Source organism: Amborella trichopoda, chromosome 6 (assembly GCF_054954075.1).
Source record: "Amborella trichopoda isolate Santa Cruz 75 chromosome 6, AtrichopodaSantaCruz75HAP2 v2.0, whole genome shotgun sequence".
Classification (NCBI taxonomy): Eukaryota; Viridiplantae; Streptophyta; class Magnoliopsida; order Amborellales; family Amborellaceae; genus Amborella; species Amborella trichopoda.
The window spans coordinates 16,643,319-16,666,503 of NC_142341.1; the positions used below are offsets into that span (position 1 = coordinate 16,643,319).

A 23,185-nucleotide genomic window follows, 5' to 3' on the forward strand; every position below is an offset into this window, starting at 1 on the left:
TGATCCCAATGTAGTTAGAACTTTTTCATGAGAAGGGCTTGTCTGATTTTCACCCAGTACCTTCCAATTTTTCCAGTCTCCTAGTGAGTGCCTTTTTAAGGGCTTCCTCCCATATCAAAATACATCTTTTACTGCAACAACTGAGAGCCCTTCATGAACTTGATCCCAGTGTAGCTAGAACTCTTTCATGGGAAGGGCTGGTCTGATTTTCACCCAGTACCTACTAATTTTTCCAGTCCCTAGTGAGTGCCTTTTTAACGGCTTGCTCCCACATCAGACATCTTTTATTGGAACAATTGAGGGCCCTTCATGGACTTGATCTCAGTGTATCTAGAATTTTTCATGGGAAGGGCTGGTCAGATTTTCACTTATTGCCTTCCAATTTTTCCAATCCCCTAGTGAGTGGCTTTTTAAGGGCTTGCTCCCATATCAGAATACATATTTTATTGCAACAACTGAGGGCCCTTCATGGACTTGATCCTAGTGTAGCTAAAACGTTTTTACGAGAAGGGCTAGTATGATTTTCACCCAGTACCTTCCAACTACCAAACTTCTGTTGTAATAGTTGAAGTCGCCTTTGGTTGAAAGCCGCATCACCCTGTTTATTAATCCAAGCGCCCTTTCAGGTTTTCACTTAAACTGAATAGAAGTGGCATCGCAGAACAATTTTCACCAATTTCTTCTTTTATTGAGGCTCTTTTACCTATAACTTTGAGGTCACATCCACCTTTTATTTCCATTTTTACTCATGAGGTCATATTCACCACGCTCAGTTTCTTATTTTCAGAACACTTTTAATCATGGCTTTGTCGTCATGCCTGTCTGTCATTTTTACTCATGGTGCCCTTTCGGGTTATCACCATGCCCTGACTTTTTTATTTTTTTTGTAATTTTACCCATAGCTTCATGACTATGTTCATCTAAAGCTCTCGTAGAGATTCAATACGTATGATATGCTCCATCGGAATAATAGAGTTTTGCAGGGAAACCCAAGTGAACAAGGTTTGTGACGGGATGATTGAGACTTCCATGGTTTTTGTGAGTCATTGGAGATCCGGTGTATGACCCCGCTGGGGTTAAATTCCTTAAAGGATAAGAATCATATTCAAGGTCCATCAAAGCTCATTGGGCTGAACCTAGGGTTGTACTGGATTAACAGGTTCATGGCTTGATCTGAGAGGGTTTAAAAAGGGGTTAATAAGCTCAAGGTTATGGGCTTCACATAGCCAAAGGGTACCCATTGAGGGGCTCGTGTGTGTGGGTAAATCAATAGATCAAGAGCATAGCCCCTTTGTCCATCGTGTGTTATTGTGTGCAAGTGTGTGCTAAGCTCATGGTTAAACCATGGGCTTGTGTGAGTTCATGAAGAGAATGTGAAGAGTGAAAGTAGATACACTCTTGGACATGGGTCCATGTGGTGCATAGGACAGAGGACAAGAGAAGATGACGGTAAAAAAAAGGATGATGCACGCCTAAGCGCAGGCTCAAAACTTTAAATGAACATAGAGATGAGATTTTGTGAGGGGGTAGAAGAGATGGGCCCACACCTAAGCGCACGCCTGGAACACTAAACAAAGACGATGAGAGTTAGATGAGGGACGGGCTTGTGTCTAGGGGTGGGCCCGAAACATTTAACAAATGAGAGGGGGAGAGATACGGTGAAGATGGAGAGAGAGAGATGGGAATGGCAATGGACAGGCCCACTCTTAGGCACGGGCCTAGAGTTTGCAATGAACAAGAGAGAGAGATGGGATTGGATTGGGTTGACGGGCCCGCGCCTAGGCATGGGAACAGGGGCTTGCAATGATAGAGAGAGAGAGCGATGGGTATGGATTAACGGACCCGAGCCTAGCCGCCGGTCCGGGGGCTTGCAATGAACGAGAGACAGAGAGATGGGATTGGATTAAGGGGCCCACGCCTATGCGTTGGTCCAGGGCGTTAGCATTTTAAGAGAGAGAGAGAGATTTTAACCAAAAAGTGACTTGGGGAGTTCACTTCTTACCTCATTTTCTGTACGATCTTCCTTTTGACCTTTAGAGATAGAGTAAGAGAGAGGCCCTTGAACAAGTGACTTTCAAAAGAAGCCATAGCTAGCTCTTCTAGCTCTCAGGGTAATCATCCCCCGTCTTTTTCTTTCCACTTTCCATGTCTCTTTGATGATTCTTTTCTTCTCCCATTTCTTCTTATTTATCCATTGCACATCGTGCGTTTGATGTTATGCTCAAATGCCCCTTTTTAGTATAACCTTGATGCCTTAACCACCTTTTAAGCACCTTTTTCTCAATCTTAGTGCATATTGCATCTTTTTGCATCATTTCAACCTTTCTTAATGCATTTTGCATCGATCTTGAGCATCATGGGTGCGTCTTAAGCATCATCATCATGGTCATGCACCATTGAACATACTTGGGGGTTACGAACATTTAGGTCACGTTCATCATCTACTAACACCGTGAGCCTTTTGAAACTTCATGAATAAATTTTGAATATCATCATTATGCTCGAATATTGTTTGAGCATGCTTGGGCATCACGAATGTAACCCGGCACTTCACATCTTAGCACCAAAAAGCAATTTCGTAGCATTTTCACGCACCACTTGTATTTTCAGCATATTTTTACATCATGATTCTGCATTTTCAGCATCCTCACCGTATTTTTACAACCCATATTGATATGAACTGTCAGCTTGTTCCATTGCTCCCTTATTTTCTTTATGCTTCTTTTGCAATGAAAATCCTTGATGTAAACCAATCGCCTCGCCTTGGAGAATTGGAGACCAATACCTATACAGGTGCTGCTTTTACCAGATCCACCAGCCTTGGAATTCTTGAAACCACCCAAAAGTTGGAATGGCCTTTGAGGATTACATACGTAGGGGAAGATGCTCGATTATATAGGTATGAATACACAGATGGGGAGCTCATAGTTCAGGGAGATGTTCTCATATATCATGCTCTCCATAGAAATTTCGATTCTAGTGAGAATCTTCCCACTCTGGGAAAGAGGATGTTGGAGAAGCAAGGTCTTCATTGGGCCTCTGGTGGACTCCGTTTTGAAGGGGAATACCAATACATGCGAGGATATAGCACCTAGAAATTTGATTTCCTTAAATTGCACGCCGATGTCTTAGAAGCGTGAGGCTTGGCTACAGCATGCCAGTGCTCAGCAGGATATTATGATAGATGCTCAAACACCATTAGGGCTTTATTACATGACCAACAACTGGCACTTTGACCACGGTGAAGGAGGAATCACCCTTCTTGACATGTACTTCATTAGTGGATTGCCCATGTTAGGGGGTGTATGAAGAATTCATACCTAGCAACGAAGTGATTTTCGGAGATCAGCCAATTAATGGTGAATTGCCCCCTCTTGGTCTTCGTGAGTTGTTTGAAATCTACCAACTCTTGCACTCGAAGACCAAGACCAAATCCAAGGTGGTGCATTTTGATGCCTCGAGAGACTTTTTCCATGGGAACCGTCAGGACAGAGGGGAACCCAGCTCCAGTGCCATCTGGGATGATGATGAACAAGGGTAAAAGCAAAAAAGGATGGCAAGAAACCTGTAATTCCTCCCAGAAGATTTGAAAGAGACCATGTGTACTTGGCTGCTTAACTAACCCTCTTCTTATGCAAATTCGTGCTGTCAGGGTCAAGGAGTATTACCATTCATCCTGGCTGCTTCTGCTTAGTCTGCAGGCTTGCTCAAGGGTGTCAGTATGGCCTAGCCCAGCCAGTAATCTGCAGCATATACCATGGCTTAGGGGTAATTGCATGTGGTCATGCTTCTTCAAGGGATAGCACGGGCGAGCCTATTGTTGGGGAAGCCCTTCCTGGCCGTTTTACGACAAGTTTCCTTGTCCACTACATATTCAGTTGGCTTTCTGCATACTTTCCCAAGAAGGGGTCTGATCCCTAGAGCGTATGAGAGCAATGAAGACCTCGCAGGGTATACCTGCCCTCACATGCTGAAAATTGCACAGATGAAGGCTATTTTTAGATGGCCAGGAGAGGCACATAGATTTTTGGCCGACGGCACTTTCTTTTCTTGTGGGAGCCCCTTTCTGTAGGCAGTCCCACTAACCGTGTCTACATGGATGCCTTTAGTGATATCTTTTATGGGGCATATTACTGAAACGAAGGAAATCATGTATCTCCTAAGTGTGAGGGGATGCATTTTTCCATACATGGGGGGTCAGGGATAGAAAGTTCGAAGGCTGTTTTCCCCATAGGTTCGCACGACTTGGACCAAGCATGGGAAAAAGGGGTCTCAGCAAGACCATGAGGGTGGCAGTCGTGAATCTTGGACAGACAGCAACATAAGGATAGCCTAGCAAACTTGGCTTGGTCTTACTGGCCTGAGCAAGTTTGTAGTCCCTCATTATGGTCATGTAGTCCATGATATTGAGGGCTACTGACAGTAGTGGAATGTTACTAACTGTTCTTACTGGCGGCCGGGCCATACATGAAACGCTGTCAATAGTGTCAAACATGACGGCAGGCTTGGGAAGCATTGGTGCCTCCATTCTTCCTCAAGGTTCATGAGCTTGACTACCCTTTGAACTGGAGGGAACTTAGCATACCCTGATTTCTGGCCATGGAACTTGCTGGCATCGAGTATCTCTCCCTCGAAGGCGAGACCAGGTCTTTATTTGACGACCTTTGTTCTATCTTCCAGCGGGCCAAGAGTCGTGCAGTCCCTGGTCAAGAGGGTCGTCTTGTCCAAGATCTTAATGCCTTGATAGGAAGTGGGCCTCATTTTATCCCAGCTGCTTGGCCTCGTTGTAGCAAGAAAGCCCAGGATGCTCTTGAAGTGATCCCAGAGGAAGGAGCAAAGAAGAAAGGGGCAAAGAAGAAGGATGCAGAGGGCTCAAAACCCAGTACAGCTGCAGAGCTTGAAGTTCTCAAAAAAGAGTGCTCGTCAGAGCAAGAGGGCTTTGTCGAGCTCATATGCATTTCCCTCAATTCCACCTGCTTCAAGTAAGGGGATTGATATACCTCCTAGGCCAAAGAAGTGTGCGAAGACAAAGGCTTCTCCTAGCCCAATTTCGCCGTCGGAGGTAATAACTCCCACTCAAGAAGTAATTCGAAAAGCTGCTGGGGCTCAATCAAGTGCATCTGGTCGTGGATCAGAGAGTGCCCCTCTTCCGTCAATAGACACAGAGGCACCTCTTGCTGATAGTCCCACTGATCCCGTAACAGTGCAGTCTCTGACTCGCTCCTCTTTGAGTCCGGGAGATTTTATCTACAGTATCACTGAGGAAGGAGATATTACTGAAGCCATTTGTGAAGCTCCAGATGTTGAAGTGGCAATTCCTGAAATTTCTACTCCCATCACTTCAGACGCAGAGCCTCAGCTGGATACTTCTTCTGGTGCTGCTTTGGAACTTATGCGGTTCCCATTTCAGAAGTACCAACTTCAGTGACTCCAAAGGTGGAGGCTTTATCTAAGACTATCATTCCTTCAAGTGAGCCTTTAGGTCTTGTTTCTCGGGAACCAGCTACCATTGCTTAAGTTCCTCCTCCTGCTGCAGCCAGTCCTTCCTCTCTGCCTCCCTCAGCATCAACCAGGAAGGCTTTGCTACTGAGAAGCCTTTTACGATCAAGTCTCCATGGAATAAAGGAATGCTCCCTCTCTAAACTTGCAGTCAAGATAGATGTAGTCAGGGACTGCGCAACTGCTTTGAGGGTGGTCAACTATGATAAGGAGACCTTTGACAGGTTCGAAGGCCTCCTGAAAGACGTTGAACTTTGGGGAATTGAGGCTTTGCAATGTGAGTTCAAGGTGCAAGTAGTATATGGGACTCGCTTGGCTTCTTAAGAGGAGACTCTGGCTCAGCATCAGAGTCTCATGAGAAGCTATGCTGACAAGAAGGCCCCTCTTCTTTCTTATCAAACTAGCTTCAAGAAAGAAGATGCAGCCTATTTTGCAGAGATAAGGACTGCACAAGAAGAATGAGCAAGGTTGGATATTTATATCCATCAACTAAAGTACAAGCAAGCCTAGAAGAGAATGGAGGCTCAAAGCAAGTTTCAAGAACTGGAGACATCGAATTCTAAGGTGGCTTTGACCAGCACAATGTCGAGTCAAGTTGTTCAGGCAATCTCCCACCTCAAAGGGTAGATGAAGACAACTTTGGAGTCTTCAAAGGCATTGAAGACCAAGATTCGTGAAGCCGTTGACAACTTCTAGGGGCTCATGAAATCTTTAATATTTTTTCTTGTGCTGTCTTCTTTTCATTCCTTTTGTGGATTTTTTATAATTGTCACCATAATTTTGTAATCTTCTAATAAACATGGAATGAAACTTCTCTTCTTTCGTCTCTAATTGTCTGCCTCTCTTCACTTCATGGTTTGTTTTTTTCTTTGCTTTATGGTTTGCTCTTGTTTGCTTATGGTTTGCACCTTCTTTTATCTCTTGTGACCAACCCTTATCTCTTGTAGAAGGGGGGTAAGAGATGAGCTTGGAGGCCTGCTTCGCATAAAGGCATTTCTGGTCTCCGTCATGTGTGACTTGAACACCCTCTCGGGTTTTTATTCAAGTCCTTGAGGTATGTGTCATTTCTAGTTTACACAAGGCCCTGTATATATATTTTTTTTTGTGGTGCTTTTACCCATGATTTTTACACCATGTCTGCCATTTTTTCATTTTTACTCACTATGGCATTGCAGGTTTTCATCATACCCATTTTTTTATTTTGCCATATTTTACTCATAATAGTTGACAATACTATTACGCCTATCTTTTTTCTTTTTTTTATTTTCTTTGACTTTTTTCTTTACCCATGACGCTTTTGCGGGTTTTCGTCATATCCGTCATTTTTTGAGAAAGTAATTTTAAGATCATGTCGTCGTGACCATTGGAGGCGTTTTAAGGTCATGCCTTCGAGACCATAGATTGGTGTGTTTTAATGTCATCCACCAAGACCTAATGGAGGTAAGTTTAGGGTCGTGCTTTCGAGACAATAGGGTTGGTGTGTTTTAAGGTCATCCACCAAGACCTAGTGAAGGCAAGTTTAGGGTCGTGCCTTCGAGATCATACGTGATGCAGTTTAACCTCATGCCACCAGGACGTGTGTTATAGTTTAGGGTCGTATAGTTTGGACGATTCTCACGCAGTTTAAGGTCATGCGGCTTGTACCGTTGTCAATGAATAATACTTTCTCGATTATCTCCCATTAATCATGGGCATAGCTTCCTCACCTTCAACATTGACCAGTACATAGGCTCCATTAGAAAAAGCATTTTTCACTACGAACGGGCCTTTCCATTGTGGTTCGAACTTCTCTTTTGTTTGACCATGAGTGATGATTGTCCTCCTTACTGTCATGACCAATTCTCCTTTCACAAATGATCGTATCCTTATCGATTTATCAAAAGCCCGTTGTATAGGAATGATATCACCTAGAGCATCAAATGGACACAAGTTCATTCTAACCGCCATTGAATACTACACCAAATGGGTTGAAGCTACCTTCTTTACAAAAATTGAAGGTTGACATGCAATGCAATTACTTAAAAACAACATCATTTATCGATTCGGAGTCCCCAAAGAAATTATCATTGATAATGGAACGAATTTCAAAAACGATATCATAATTAAGGTATGCAAGAAATTTAGCATAATCCAGAAGTTCTCCACACCCTATTACCCACAAGGGAATGGCGAAGCTGAGGCCACCAATAAAACCCTTCTCAGGACAATTGATGGAACCATAGAGAATGAGGAAGACTGGCATGAAAAGTTACAAGATGCTTTGTGAGCATACCAAACCAATATGAAAACACCAACCGGTATGACCCCATATTCACTAGTCTACGGTATTGAGGCAGTCACGCCTGTTGAAATTGACATCCCTTCTCTTAGGATACTTGCTCATCGTACTTTGGACAGTGATGGAATACATGAAGCACGGTTAGCCGCCTTTCTCACTCTATATGAGAGGCGACTCCGAGCTTGCAATACAATGTGAAGCAACCATAATCGCATCGAGCAAGCCTATCTAAGAAAGGTCATCCCTAGACACTTGCAAGTCTGTGATATGGTCTTAAAGAAGATATTTCATTCATCCGCCCATTGGGAAATTCAAACCTAATTGGGAAAGACCATTGTGGGAACCAAAATAAACCCAGGCAACTCTTACAGGTTAAGAAATCAAGATGGGCTGGAAATACTTGACCCTATCAATATCTTGTACCTTAAGAAATATTACCCGTAAGGGGCACAAAAAAAAAGGAAACAGAAAATGGGTCATTTGATTCATAAGAATCCACTCTTGAGACAAAAGTTCATTTTCAAATCTAGGGTCTTGAACTAGTTTTTGGATTTAATTAAACCCCTAAAAGCATGCCTAATTTCATTAACACCAAGGGGTCATAGGTGTCTAAACTATAGGGCCCACTCCGGTTTTAAAACGATTTTATGAAAACCAAATTTTACTCACTTCAAATTATTTTTAAGAACCTTTTTTTTTTAAAATGGTATCTATAGTCCATGGTTGCACGACTCTAAACTACTAACCATCATTTGATGGAAATAGTTTATCCCCCCATGACGAGTCTTACCAATACAAGAGGTCTCACTCACCTATTTTTCTGAGGCAATTAAGGGGCAACTCGTTTCCCACCTTGTGTTTTCGACGTGAAAAGGAAATGGCTTACACAAGTTAAAAAGATGAAGAAATTCACATATGTAAGTGCTTGCACATGGTTGTGTCAATCAATCCATCTACATGCAAGACATTACAAACAAATGTGCAATCAATAGCCATACCATTTGACTAGCAAAAGGTGAGGATCCGTTAAAAGAAACAAATTCGGAGGCCTTCATGGTGGCGCCGTCCACAAGGTGCCAAAAGCATGTAACATAGGCATGATGCCATTGGAAATAGCGCCAACGCCATTCACAATGACACCCTCAACAGAGTAATAGGAGAAGAGAGAGAAGAGGAAAAGACAGACCAATCATATCTCCATCAACATAAATTTCATTTCATGCTTAAAGATCGCGGCAATTCATACAAAGATAAAAAAGGAAATTACAAGCTAAAGGAAACAGAAGCAAGTTGCCAAACTTGTCAAAGATGGAACTTCGGAAGGCTCTCAAGCGCCCCTATCAAAACATGATTGTTATTGTCTCATCATGACCTCATGAAGTCCGAAGACTTTCAGCATGTCAGCATGCCTTACCGGGGGTATTTGCCAAACTCCAACTAAGAGGAGGATGGATTCTTCGTCTCCTCCTGACCTCATTCAAGCATTATCCTCATCCCTCCGATGGTCCACGAGAGAGTGGCAACACTGCTGTCAACCTCCGGAAATGCCCTCTGAGAACGAGATGCCAAGGCTCAACCATGCCTTTCCAACACCATCTCTACGAAGGAAATAATGGAAGGCTGATCAGAAAAGGACTGGAGTAGTGGCCCTATTGAAGGAGTTTTCTCCTTCGAAGACCATTCCCTCAACAACGAAATATAACGGGCCCAACGAACTGCCAAGTCACATCTTCCTGTAATAAGTCAGCATCAGGAACGCCAAGAGCAATAAGGTCTAATGTGGCCCTTCCTAAAGAGAAAGAAAATATGTATACCTCACGAAGATATGCCTGGCCCGTAAAACGGTAGATGGCCTTCAAAAGGCCCTCCTCTGATTTCAGGCTTCGAATATCTGAAGTCAAGAAAGACAATCTCTGCGCCCAGGCAGGAAGGGTGATAGGCTCGTTACTTCCTTGCCTCGGATACGGAACATCGTTACTTCCTTGCCTCGGATACGGAACATGAGGGGTAGTCTCCTCCACGTCATCAACGATAGTCATGACTTCGCCTGGATTTTTCCGACCCGCAGGCCTTCTTGTCTAGGACGTAGTAACACGACGGCATGACATCAAAAAAAGAAAGGACATGGTAACGCTGCTCGGGACAAGGTGAGAATTCACAAACAACCACTCGGGACCACATAGGACACCTTTATATAGGGACCCCAACACAAATCGTGGGGGCACCATTACCAATGGCACCAAAAGCTTACATAAGTCCCATCACAGCAAACCCCAATTTGTTGCTGGAAATTCTGAAACTTCAAGAGATTAATAGCAACATAGAACGAGAGAATGGGGCATAAAACACAGTAGCATGTTTTAGAGTGACCTTGCAAGGCTTTTGGGTGCTCCCCTGTTACCAAGACACTTCTAAAATTTATAGAGAGAAACTAAAACACCATAGCTAAATCTCCCAACTCATCTCTCTTTTAACCTCAAAATTCCAAGGGAGGATTTTTTGGGAATTAGTTTTCTTTTTCATTTAACACTTAGCCAGAGGGATACATACAAAATAAATTACAACAAATCTAGGGGTAGTTTAGTTATAAGACAAAGTGTTTTAAGAAAATAAGAAAAATATAGAGAAAACTCATGCCAACCCTTGTAAAAAGCATTAAAAAAAATATTTACGGAAAAAAAAAAATATAGCCTAGACTCCCCTTAAAACTCTAAGAGATAATTTTGTTTGAATTATATAATTTTTGGTAGATGCACCCAAATGAGGTACACGTGCAATCCAAATTTCATCTCGACCCAATACTGAAAAAAATAAAAATAAATGGAAATATTAGAAATAACCAAACAGTCAATATTAGTTCACTTAAAAGACTATCATCTCAACCATCTTATCTTTGATTAGGCGATTGATATCATGTTATCCTTTTTATGTAATTGGAGAAGCGTATTCTTCTAACCCTCATGCACCTCTGATAAGTATAAGACAAACAAATTTAAAACGTAAAATAACCAGAATACCGTTGAGCTTTGAAGGGTATTTTTGTTATTTTTAATTTACTCCAGTAATTATTTTTATATGTTTTAAAGACGCAACCCCTAGGGGCACACGAATCATTCAGTATTTAGTTAGATTTGAGTTCTATAAATAAATATAAAAACAAAAAATAAAAATCAAATTTGAAAACGACACCGTAGTTCATCAACTAATTCTAAACATCAGTCTTCATGGAGCATGGAATTGGATGTACACAATTTTTGTGGAAATTAAAAGTTAAATATAAGCTTTCCACCGTAGCAGTTCATATTATTAAAGGTAAAATTTCTATGCTTTTTCTACAGCATAAAATTTATATATTTCCCCTTATCCAACCGTCCATTCTGAATGGAGGACTAAGATTGTCGTAATCACAATATCACATCTCTACACTATTTTATTTTTAATTTTTTTTCTATAAACTATTTTGACACGAAATTTTAGGTATCCAATCTTCTATTAAACTCACACTAGCGAAAAAATATAAAATAAAAAAAAATATTTTCAATAAAATAAAATGACCAAAATACCCCTAAAATTTTCAAGGGGTATTTTGGTCATTATATTTTATCAAAAGATTATTTTTTATAGGTGTGCCCCAATGAAAAGATAGCACGTTCCAAATTTCATATTCATACAATTTGTATAAAAAAAACTAAATATAAAGCTTTGAAACGTCGGATCTAAAATCAAACGGCAAATGGCTCTCTTGATCAAAATTGGACGACTGGATGGCAGGGAAAATATAATTCTTCTATACTGTAGGAGAAATATATAAATTTTTCCTATTATTAAACCCAATAGTGCTACAAAAACCTGGAAAACTTCTAATTTTCGGAGTCAAAAATTCCATCACTCAAATGTTCCAAAAGAGAGAGAGAGAGAGAGAGGAGAGAAATCTGAGCTGACGAAAATGCAATGAGTTTTGCGTCCTTTTCAAATAAAAAGATCTGGATTAGGAGAGAATATACGAAGATATAAAGAAAAAGAGAAAAACCATGCATGAGACAATTCAAGATATTTATATCAATATTGAGAGAGGTTAGCTAGATAATACCAAAAGGTAGAGTCAATAAGTCCCACCATTCCCTTCCCCTAGGTTCAATTTTTCAATAGGTTTTTAACTTAAATACACACAATGTGAATAGGTTTTTAACTTAAATACTCATAGGTCAAGGGAATTCTTAAAAATCTCGATTCTAAGTCCAAATAACTATACAAATCCTAATAGATCATAGATGCGAAAAAACTTAATATAATACACTGAAATAGTGATTTTAGACATTCAAGAGCCTTGTCACCCCAGAAAACTAACCCGTATATTGATTGGACATCCAAATATTTGAAACCGAGACCCTAAAAGTCTAGCCTTGTAAACCCCTCTAAAACATCTTAAATTTTGCAAAATTTGATATCTAATTGTAGAGGAGATCACAAGCTTTCTAATGATTCAAAAATTGCCTGAATCGGACCTACGATTAGAAAGTTAAAGCCCGGGGCAAATTGCTTTAGAAAATAACAATTTGGTGCTTGAGCAACCCTACAAGTATCATGCCTCGGGGCAAGCCGTGTCGCGGCTCGACGAACCCAGGCACGGCCCGATAATGCAGTAAAATGCATTTTAAATTGGATAAATCCAAAATATTTGAATAAATCCAAAAAAAATCCAAGAAAATCCCCTCTTGAAGCCTATAAATATCCCCTCCAAAACACAAAAAAAAACTGAGAAAAACATCAGAAATTCCCTAGAAATTTTTAGAAATAGAGCACAATTCCCGCAATTAAAAAACAAAAAAAAAAAGGAACTTAGAAAACTCCTAAAAAATTAAGAAAAACCAAAAACAAATCCTCAAAAAAATCACAAAAAAAATCCAACACTTCGGATTTTATCTTTAGAAGTCCAAAAATCTTTAGAATTTTAAAGAAAGCTTCCTCTAAATCCTAGAAAATCCTAGGTCTGCCTAAAATTCTCAAGATTTTCACCATGACTTAAGAACTCTAGATCTAGGTCCAAGAACTTTAGATCTACCAATTCTGACAAGCATAAGGCATCTAAAAGGGAGATGGTAGAGCAAATCAAAATAGTGGGCTTATCTAAGAGCAAAACTCCAAATTTCGGGTCCCCAGAGCTAAGTGTTTATTTATGTGCTGAATTAATTTATTTTTTATTTAAATTATCTGTTTTATTTTGTTTCTGAAAATTAATTTATTATTCGATTTAATTAAAGTTTAGGAGTGTTTCCAAGTCAAGATGTTGATTGGAGCTGGCACTGCTAGTGGATCCATGAAAGAATCTGATCTAAAGAAATATGTGTCATTCTTGGACCTATAATCCAAGCGACTACAATTTCTCTACCTTTTCAAATTTAACTCACTTTTGCAAAGATTTGAGCAGATATCACCTTGAGACCGATGTAGATTGGAGTGTAAACTGTTTGGTGCCCACGGTGGGGCCCTCGAGCTTCATATTAGAATTTTAGATTTAAAAAAAGCCTTTTTTTTTCTCATATTTATGTTTTAGATAAAATAAATAAATAAAATAAAGTAATAATAATACTATTAATAATAGTAGTAATAATAGTAATAATAATAATATCAATAAGATCAATAATAAGAATAATAATATCATTAATATCAATAATATCAATAATAATAATAATAATAATAATAATAATAATAATAATAATAATAATAATAATAATAACAATAATAATAATAATAACAATAATAATAATAATATCAATAATATCAATAATATCAATAATAATAATAATATCAATAATATCAATAATATCAATAATAATAATAATAATACTAATAATACTAATAATAATAATATTATTATTATTATTGTTATTATTATTATTATTTTTATTTTATTTTTTTTTTATTTTTTTTTATTTTTTTTTTTATTTTTATTATTTTCATCAATAATAATAATAATATCAAGATAGATTTTAAAAGAGTTCTTCTTATTAGATTCTATCTTCTTTTTTTATATCTCATTTTTTTTTTCTTTCATCTCCAAAAAAAAACTAGGATTTTTTTCTCTCAATCTCTATCATCTTCTTTTAGATTCATCTTTTAGAGTATCTTTAGGATCTTTGTTTTAGATATTATTTTAGATTCATTTTTTAAATCTATCTTTTAGATCAAACTTTATCATTTTTTTTAAATCATCTTCTTTTAGATTGAGATTAATCTTTATCATCTTCAATTACCTGAGAAATGTGCTTCATTCAATCTTTTGTTAAAGGATATCTCCTGTATCTAGGATGAGGCATGTCAACAAGCTTTTGATCATATAAGGGAGTACCTTTCTAACCCCATGGATCTTGAGTCCACCTAATCCCAACCATAGTTAGCAAATCGGCGATTAATTGCCGATTTTTTGAAAAATTCGGAGTTTTTTTTAAAAACGTTTAAAACGATGTGTTTTTGAAAATTTCGTAAAAAAATTCATGTTTTTTTCATTAAAATGTTAAAAACGCGTTTTTTGGAGAACGAATTAAACGGGCCCAAAAAAATGCATTTTTACTTGTATTTTTTTTTTTAAAAAAAAAAAAAGTCCTGATATGTGTAATTTCTAAAAAACCGTATTATTTCCATGAAAAAAAAATCTTAATAGAGAAAACCCCTATTCCTACCAATTTCATAATCTTGATGTTCTTGAAAAAACGTATTTTTTCCATCAACAAACCTAATCTTCATGTTCCTGCAAATTTCATAATCTTCATGCTTCTGAAAACCCCCATCCCCAAGAACCCTATTTGATTTTCTCTTTCTAATAGAGAAAACCCCCATCCCCAATTTTGAAAAAGCATACCATGTTTTCAATGAAATGCAGGTCTTCCAAAGACCTTGTTGTCCTATCGAGCTTCCTTATGAGTGAGATCAGGGGAGAAGAGAGTTCTATTGAGCTTCTTCCTGTTCTCAGGTCTTCCAAAGCCTTGCTCCGTCTTTTCCTCAAAAGTCTTCAAGCTCACAAATAGGTTTGAAGAAGCGGTTTTCAATGAAAACAACTACATAAAGTATAAAGTAACCTCTATATTAACCATAGTTATAAGTGACTTGACCATAGTTAAAATATTTAATGATAAAAAAAAAAATTGTGCATTTTTTTTTGGGTATGTTGATATTTGCTAAAGTATTTAAGTAGATTTGGGTTTCTAAAGTAGATTTTGGATATGTTGATATTTAATTAGATTTGATATTTGTTGACATTTAATTGTGCCTTTTGTTTTTCTAGGTATGGTGATATTTAAGTAGATTTGATATTTATTGAAGTATTCAATGTGAAGATTTATATGGTGCATGTTGGGTATGTTGATATTTAAATAGATTTGATATTTGTAAAAAAAAAAAATTGTGCCTTTTTTTGGATATGTTGATATTTAAGTAGATTTGATATTTGTTGAAGTATTTAATGTGAAAATTTACATGGTGTACTTTTTTTTTGTTTTGATCTTTGTTAAATTACTTAATGTGAAAATTTATATAGTGTATTTTTTTTTGGTATGAAGTAGTTGTGATCTTTGTTAACTTTTACTCCGATTTTTTTAGCCTAGTCCGATATATTGGCGATATCTTTACATGAAGTATTTTTGCCGATCCATATTTTTATCCGATTTTTTTAAATAAAAATGATTTTTTCTCAATTTTAAGATAAGTCGATTTATTGAAAATCGCTGACTTGCCAACTATGATCCCAACAAACCTTTGTGCCTTTACCTTGTTGTGACAGATAAAACAATGGGGGCGATATTAAGGCAGTACGATGACCAAGAAAAAGAGAAGATCATCTACTACATTAATAAAATAATGGTCGACTGTAAAACTGGATACTCAAATGTGAAAAAACGTTGTCTAACCTTAGTGTGGGCAACTTAAAATCTGAGGCATTATGTGTTATCTCATACTATCAAGCTCATATTCAAGATGGAGCCACTCAAGTACTTGTTAGAAAAGACATGTTATAAATAGACGATTAGCCAAATGGAGGATGCTCCTAAGTAAATTTGACATCGAATATGCCATTCAAAAATCGATCAAGGGACAAGTATTACTGATCACTTAGCCAAGCATGCGTTGCTTGATAGGTTGCCCACCAACTTTCCCTATACCAATAACATTGTAGAATATGAAGCATTAATAGTTGGTCTCAAGAATGCTCGCAAACCTCAAATTGATCAATTATAGGTCATCGGTGATTCTCTTCTTGTTATAAATCAAACCAATAGGGATTGAAACGTTAGAGACAAAAAGCTCCAACCCTACTAAGACAATTTAAAAGTTGTCAAGATGCTTCCAAATAATTACTTTACGGTATGTGACAAGGGAAAACAGTTTGTTCACTGATAGCTTAGCCACTCTTGCATCAATGGTGGATATTCCTCCCCAAATGAGAGTCCAACCATTCTACATAAGGCACAAGAGTGACCATTCTCCTCCCTAAATAGAACCAGAAGTAGAAAATTAAGAACCAGAAAGGGAAGAATAAATGTTTACCCCTCGAATCCAACCAGATCATCAAAGCTTAGCCATGGTGTCATGATGTATCGGTTTTCCTGAAAGATGGAATATATCCCGAAGTTGCCTTAAGAGAGATACAGACGCCCTAAGAAAATTCTCAATCAATTTCCTTATCAAAGATGACATCCTCTACAAGAAGTCTTTCGAAGGAATTGTCTTAAGATGTGTTGACCATCTAGAAGTAGATATGGTGCTCAAAGAACTACACGAAGAAGGAGGACATGCAAGGGCAGCACTCCTAGCTTAGAAAGTCAGAAGACAAGGAAACTACTGGGCTACCATGGCTTAATATTATTGGAAATATGTGAAGAGATTTTCTAAGTGTCGTCTATGGAAATCGCATATACGTTCCTTCTATGCCACTCAATTCAACACCTCCAGTCTAGCCATTTTCCATGTGGGCCTAAACATAATCGGACTGATAACGCCAAGAGCTTCTGATGGACATAGGTTTATCCTCACTGCTACTGAATATTTCACAAATTGGGTCGAGGCTGCCTCATTCACCAAGATAGAAGTACAACATGTGGCCGGATTCATTACAAACAACATCATCCATAAATTTGGAATCCCCGAAATGATCATCACTGATAATGGGATTAACTTCAAGAATGAAAAAGCAATAAAGATGCGTAAAAGATTTAGAATAGAGCACAAATTTTCTTCCCCCTATTATCCCCAAGGTATTGGTCAAGCAAAAGCAACAAGCAAAGCCCTCCCGAATATCATCAATCAAACTATAGAAAGTGGTAAGGATTAGAATGAAAAATTGCAAGCTACACTCTGGGCCTATAGAACCATTGAAAAAACAGCCTCATGGATGACTCCCTACTCACTGGTTTATGGCATGGAGGCAGTACTTCCAATCGAAGAGGAAATATCATCTCCTAAGGTACTTTCTCACAAAGAATCAGACAACAAGCAACAGGTTGAAGCCGACTAGCCACTCTCGAAACCTTGGATGAGAGACGACTACGAGCAGTTAACAAAATGATATTTTATCATCACATAATTTTATGAGCATACTAAAAGAAGGTGATACCCCGAGAATTCAAAGTAGGGGATCTAGTTCTAAAGAAAATCTTTAATTCGACAATGAATCCTCATCCATTAGGAAAATTCAAGCATAATTGGGAAAGACCATATGTCGTAACCCACACTCATCTAGGCAATGGCTGCAAACTCCGGAACCTTGAAGGACGGGAATTGAATGATCTTATCAAATCTATGTACCTCAAGAAATATTACTCCTGAAAAGAAAATAAGAAAAAAAAGAAGAAACATAAGAAAATGAGCTTAGCCAACAAAGTAAGAGATTGAAGGACTAGGAAGTTGAGATTGATTTCGAATATGAAGTTCAAGGCTCGAGTGAAGCGATTAAAGGATGAAAGACTCTATACGAATTCGACAACCGTTGTCAAGGAAGTATCAGATACCAACCAGGGGAAAAACAATTTAAAGATAACCAAGACTAGGACCTCTCTACCACCTGGAAGAAGGAAGGGTCCCTAGCGGCGCTAAAAAAAAAAAAAAAAAGGAATCCTATGGGCTAAAAATCAGAAAAGAACCTCGAGCGTTGGAAAAAATTCCAATGGGTTGAACACCTGAAAGGGGCTCCCGAGCAGTAAAAAAAGGAATTTCTCGATCTTTTTCGTCTCTTCTCCATAATATCTAGAAATTCTTCTCTTACTAAGTCAAAATGGTATCAAAAAGCAACGTAGCGTAAAGGCATCAGTCCAAGTAAATCTGAAGAGCCTCGACTATCTGAAATTCAAAGGGTTAGATAAGTAGAGGAACAAAATTGGAAATCAAGGGGGATTTGAACACTTAGGGGCAATATCTGACATTATCCAAAACAACAACTTGCTCAAAAACTTTAAGAAAAACTCTCCCTTGAGTTAAGCCACAAAGAGCCAAGATTGAAAGATGAAAAGTACTCGATGATTCCTTGTCCTAAAGATCCCAAGCAAACGCTTAACAAACTCATACTCCAAAAAAAAAAAAAATATTCCCAGAAAAATGAAGAAAAAGAAGAGGGTTAATGGGTCCCGCACCCACTGAAGAAAAAAAAAAAAAAAAAGTGAAAAAGAAGAAGAGACTGACAAAAAACAAGCGCATAAAAAAAATTGTTTCAAGACCTAGGAAGAAAAAATGAAAAATGAAAGTCAAATGATTCGACACTCAGAAGAGAGTGAAGTAAGTTTCGAAATAAGCTCGGAGAAGTCAGAGCAAGCCCTCCACTGTGACCAGCACATCAAAGGTCCTCATACACCTCTTTCATGAATCATCTTCGAAGTCAAAGAACTCCAAGGTGATGTGAGCTGAAATGGCTCACCAATCCAATTGAATACGTCTATCTTGTGAGAGTTTAAAAACAGAAGGGAAATCTCAATCAAACATCAAACTCATGCGACGTAAAAGAACCGGGATAGGAAGAAGTCCAACCCGTACAACGTAAAGCAGCTGGAAAAATGACATTCAAAATGTCAAACTCGTGCGACATAAAAAAGCCAAGACAGGAAGACGTCTACCCCATTTGATGACAAAAAGGCAAGGCATCCAATCTCAAATCATCGTCAAACCCGTGTGACGCAAAAGAGTCAGGGCAGGTATAAGAACACCCATCACTGCATGACGTAAAACTACTCAAAGGGCTTTATGGTTGCATGAGCCTAAACTGCTGACCAAACCTATTTTTCGAAATTCTCTCCTATCTTCAAATTTTTCCCTGTGTTTCGTGAAGTTTTCAAAATCACCCGAAACTATGTATTTGTTTCAAAATCCTACCAATCTTCAAAATGTTTTAAAATGTTTTCAAAACAAAGGAGTTTCATGGAGGCTTGGATATAATCTTCCGCCGCCTCCAAATCCCGGATTATCATGCTTACGAGCCCGTAGGAAAACAAAAACCAAGACATAGATTCCCAAACCCAAAAGCCTCAACCTATGAACCCTAAAAATCAAAATTGAAGGCCAAGAAGAAGTTCAATTAGCCAAGAATTCATCATCTTATCATTTCTTCTAAATCAAACTCCCATTCCATTGGAGAACCAAACCAAAAAAGAAAAATCTAAAGTCAAAAATGACTATACTGCCAGCTTCCCATGTAGTATTGGGGTAATAAAGAGTGTCACCCGCTCAAAGATAGCATCATTCCTATTGATTGTCACTTCGGATCCCTATTGTCAAAGTCCTCTCAACCGTACTGACTCAAATGTAGCAATGTCAATTTGATGTTTTACGGATCAAAAACATCCATCGACATACTGCCTACCCAAATGGTACTGGTCATTTAAAAGATCAATCCCTCGAAAAAAAAGTTTCATTCCCATCATGTCTCAGGTATTTACTTTTTTGTCATTAACCTGGTGCCCCAGGTGAATGCCAAAGAGGGGCAACTATAGATACCCTCAAATTTCTAGCTAAGGGAATTCCTAAAATTCTCAATTCCCAGTCCAAAAGACTACAAAAAGTTTAGTAGACCATAGATAATCTAAACCCAATAGAATTATCCAAAAAACTTGTCACAATACCCTCACATACTTAAAAACCCATAAGCCTTGTCAACCCAAAAAACTAGCCCAAATATTGATCGAACATCAAAAACCTAAAATCAAGACCTTGTAAACCTCTCCAAAATATATTAAATTTAACCAAATTTGGTTTCAAAATGTAGAGAATAGCACAAGCTTTCCAACAGTCCAAAAATCGCCTAAATTGGACTTGCGGTTAGAAAGTTAATGCCCAAGGAAATTGTTCCAAAAAATGACAATTTGTCCCTACACGACCTTGCAAATATCATGCCATGCTACGGCCCAACGGGCCTAAATGCATCTTGATGATGCAATATAACACGTTTTAAATTGGGTAAATCCAAAAAACACCCAAAAAAAAAACAAAAGTCCCCACTTGAAGCCTATAATTGCCCATTTCCAAAACCCAAAAAAGAGATGAGAAAAAGATCATAAATTCCATAGAAATCCTTAGAAAATAAGACATAATTTTTAAAATTAGGGAAAATACCCGAAAATAGGAAAACACCTTAGCAATTCCTAAAAAATTAGATAAAAATCGCAAATATTCCCAAAAAAATCATAGAAAATCTTAAAATTCGGATTTTACCTTAAAAAGACCCAAAATCATTAAAAATCTAAAGAAAACTTCATCCAAATCCTAGAAAAACCTCGATAGACCCTACCTAAGATTTCCAAACTTTTCACCTTGCCTTAGAACCTTAGATCTAGGTCAAAAAAACTTTAGATCTACCAATTTCAGCAAACAGAAAACATCCAAAAGGGAATTGTTGCCCAAATCAAAAGAAGAGCCTAATCCAAGATCGAAATTCCGAGTTTGAGATCCCTAAAGCTAAATTATTTTTTTCATAATTTAACTCAATTTTGCTAAAATTTGAATATATCTCCCCCAAAATTAATGCAAATCGAAGTGCAAACACATGCCCACACTTACACTGTAGGATCGAGTAATTTTTTTCTCAAGTTAAGTTTGAACTACGGGAATGGTACATTCAGGAAAAAAATAATACTAATTGGGACGGCAAGCATGGTACCCTATTCGTTATGGTAACCGCTACCCGACCACCTGTACCTAAATCACATTCTCTAGGGTCATCTATTAGGTGAATACCACATGTTCACCCCTTAACTCTCCTTCAGTAACGTGCCTTTGGATTATATTGAAGGAAACAGAAAATATGTGAGGGAGAGACGGTGCTAATCGATTCATATGCCTATAGCATACCACTGTATGTCCCTTATAACTGCCGGTGAAGGTCATCAGTCAAAGAAGTACTATATCGACCCACTATCAGGATAGATTTCCCCAGGTGTGCAGTTTCCTAATTTAATTGTGTTGCCAAACGTAGTGCAATGATAGGCATTGAGGCACCTCCGCTTCCCCACTCATGGAACATTAAACCTGGATGGTGAGAGAGAGATTATTTCATCCATTCATTCCACAAGCAGTTCAAATATCCAAAGCCACTTGTCCCACAGTCCCAAAAAAAATCGAGAGTCCAAGCAAGCTGAAGAACCCGACCCAACAACCTCAGGAATGGCACAAGAATTCTCGCTTGTATCAGTCTCCAACAATGTCCTCTTCATCCCTCTACAACAGCCACCAACTTTCAAAAGATAAAATGTCTTAAATTACAAAACCAGCCTACTCTCAATATTCTTCTGAGAATCTAAATTTCACATCACGTAAATCCATGACTTACTGCACACCTCTCGCCGTGCCCCAATATTTAGCCTTCTTAGAAAAAGACACCTGTGAAATGAGAACTTTGCAAGAAGACAATTCTCCAACAATCATAGACAAAAAGCTCATCTTATCGGAACACTTAGCCAAGTAAGTCCCTGAAGAGGTTAGGGTTCAGACCAGATGGAGTCACACCTACCTGCCTCGCAACCGCATCTTTCTCTAATGAATCTTGAGGAGACGGGCCCTTCTTCGCAGTGGATCCCACAGATGAGGACCCTACACGAGGACTCCTAGATTGTACACTTGGATTACCAGCTACAAAGGACCCAGCAAACGAGCTTAGCTGACCAACACCAGGTGTATCCTCATAGAGGGCCATGAGGTTTACCGATTGGCTTGAGGCACTGGCTCCTGGGTTAGACTCCAAAGAAACTTCTTGTGGAGGCACGCCCAAAAGTCCCTCTAGTTGCATAAAAGGGTCCACTACTGCACTACTCGGAGGAGCATTAGACTGTGTCGAATCGCCGAGGTCAAGCAGGTCAGGAGGAGGAGGTTGTTGCACAGGTGTTGGAGCCTTCTCGGAAGTGGGGGCTTGGGGCTTTTCCACTCTTGCAGGGCTCGATTTCATAGCCTTTGAACCCTGTGTTTTCTTCTCACTCTTTGATGATGAGGCCCCAAATAGAGAAGCTGCGAGCCTTTGTTTTTCAGCAGAAACCTCGTGCTGCTGCTTCCTTGAATCATAAGAGATGGCCTCTTTAATCTCTGAATGTGTGATGCCATTTGCTGTTTTAGGATTCATGGTCTGAGAAGTGGAGGGTGTGGATTGAGATGAATAGCTTGGTCTTCCCCATTTCTTTTGAACACCTTCTAATTTGAGTTTTAGTCCAAGTTCAGTTGATGAAGAATCAGTGATGGGTTGAGGCTGCATAGGTTGGGGGGTTTCATATGGTTGATATGATTCGGGCACTGGAACAAGGTCTGAAGAAGGTAAGGGCAAGCTTGGTGCCGCCCGTGTAGGGAGTGAGGGTTTTGGAAGCTCGTAGGCCTCGAATCTTAGGGAATGAGAGGAGGCCTCAGTTTGGTCTTGGTTACGGAAGGTGGTAACACTTATTGATCCGGTGCGCTCGGATTCCGGAATGTAAGGCGTTGCTCCTTTCTCCAGGGCTTGTTGCACAAAGCTGTTTAAGAATGAAACATTTTTATCCACCTGTAGGAAGACATCAATAAATAATTAGCACAATAGAAAGAAAATAGCCCCGGGTTTGAGCTGGGTAAGCAATGCAACAGAGATAAGGAAGAACTAGATAGACGAGGTTGCTCAATTTGACAAATGAATATTATAAAAAGATGAAAATGAAGACAACCAGAAAAGTCAAAGAATGAGTCAAGTTCTGCTTGTGGAAGGGAGCTATCCACTATGAGTACCATAGCTAACATGGCTAAAAAGAGAAATAGTATAGGTGCTTGTGTGTATGTGATTGTGAATGCAGGTGTCATGGTCCTATTAATGGTCCTTTTCAAATATGAGAGAGGTTTCAATATTTATCAGATTTAGGGTTAGTTTCTAATATGATCAGGATGAGTTTTACGTGGGACAGAGAAATATGTGGGGTAAGAATTAGT

At 38.6% G+C, this 23,185-nt stretch overlaps 1 protein-coding gene and 2 long non-coding RNA genes across 6 annotated transcripts in view; 1 reads left to right on the forward strand and 2 right to left on the reverse strand.

The window, feature by feature from the left end:
* The first annotated feature begins 1,490 nt into the window (after window positions 1-1,490).
* LOC148781638 (uncharacterized) lies at window positions 1,491-10,598 on the forward strand. The gene is made up of 2 exons (XR_016057845.1): window positions 1,491-2,111; window positions 6,447-10,598. It is a non-coding gene; the product is annotated as an uncharacterized LOC148781638 (long non-coding RNA).
* Window positions 9,080-11,273, reverse strand: LOC148781639 (uncharacterized). Its single transcript, XR_016057844.1, has 3 exons — window positions 9,748-11,273; window positions 9,592-9,717; window positions 9,080-9,510 (listed from the first exon to the last, which is right to left on the reverse strand). It is a non-coding gene; the product is annotated as an uncharacterized LOC148781639 (long non-coding RNA).
* Window positions 11,274-21,285: 10,012 nt separating this feature from the next.
* Window positions 21,286-23,185, reverse strand: part of LOC18425967 (Adaptin family protein) — a 43,338-nt gene continuing 41,438 nt past the window's right edge. For all 4 annotated transcript variants that reach the window (XR_016057846.1, XR_016057847.1, XR_016057848.1 and 1 more), the window contains one exon: window positions 21,286-22,769. Coding sequence is in view for 1 of the 4 variants with exons in the window: in XM_006830500.4 (XP_006830563.1) it covers window positions 21,702-22,769 (1,068 nt within the window). In the remaining 3 variants the exon portion in view is untranslated. The remainder of the gene's footprint in view (window positions 22,770-23,185) is intronic.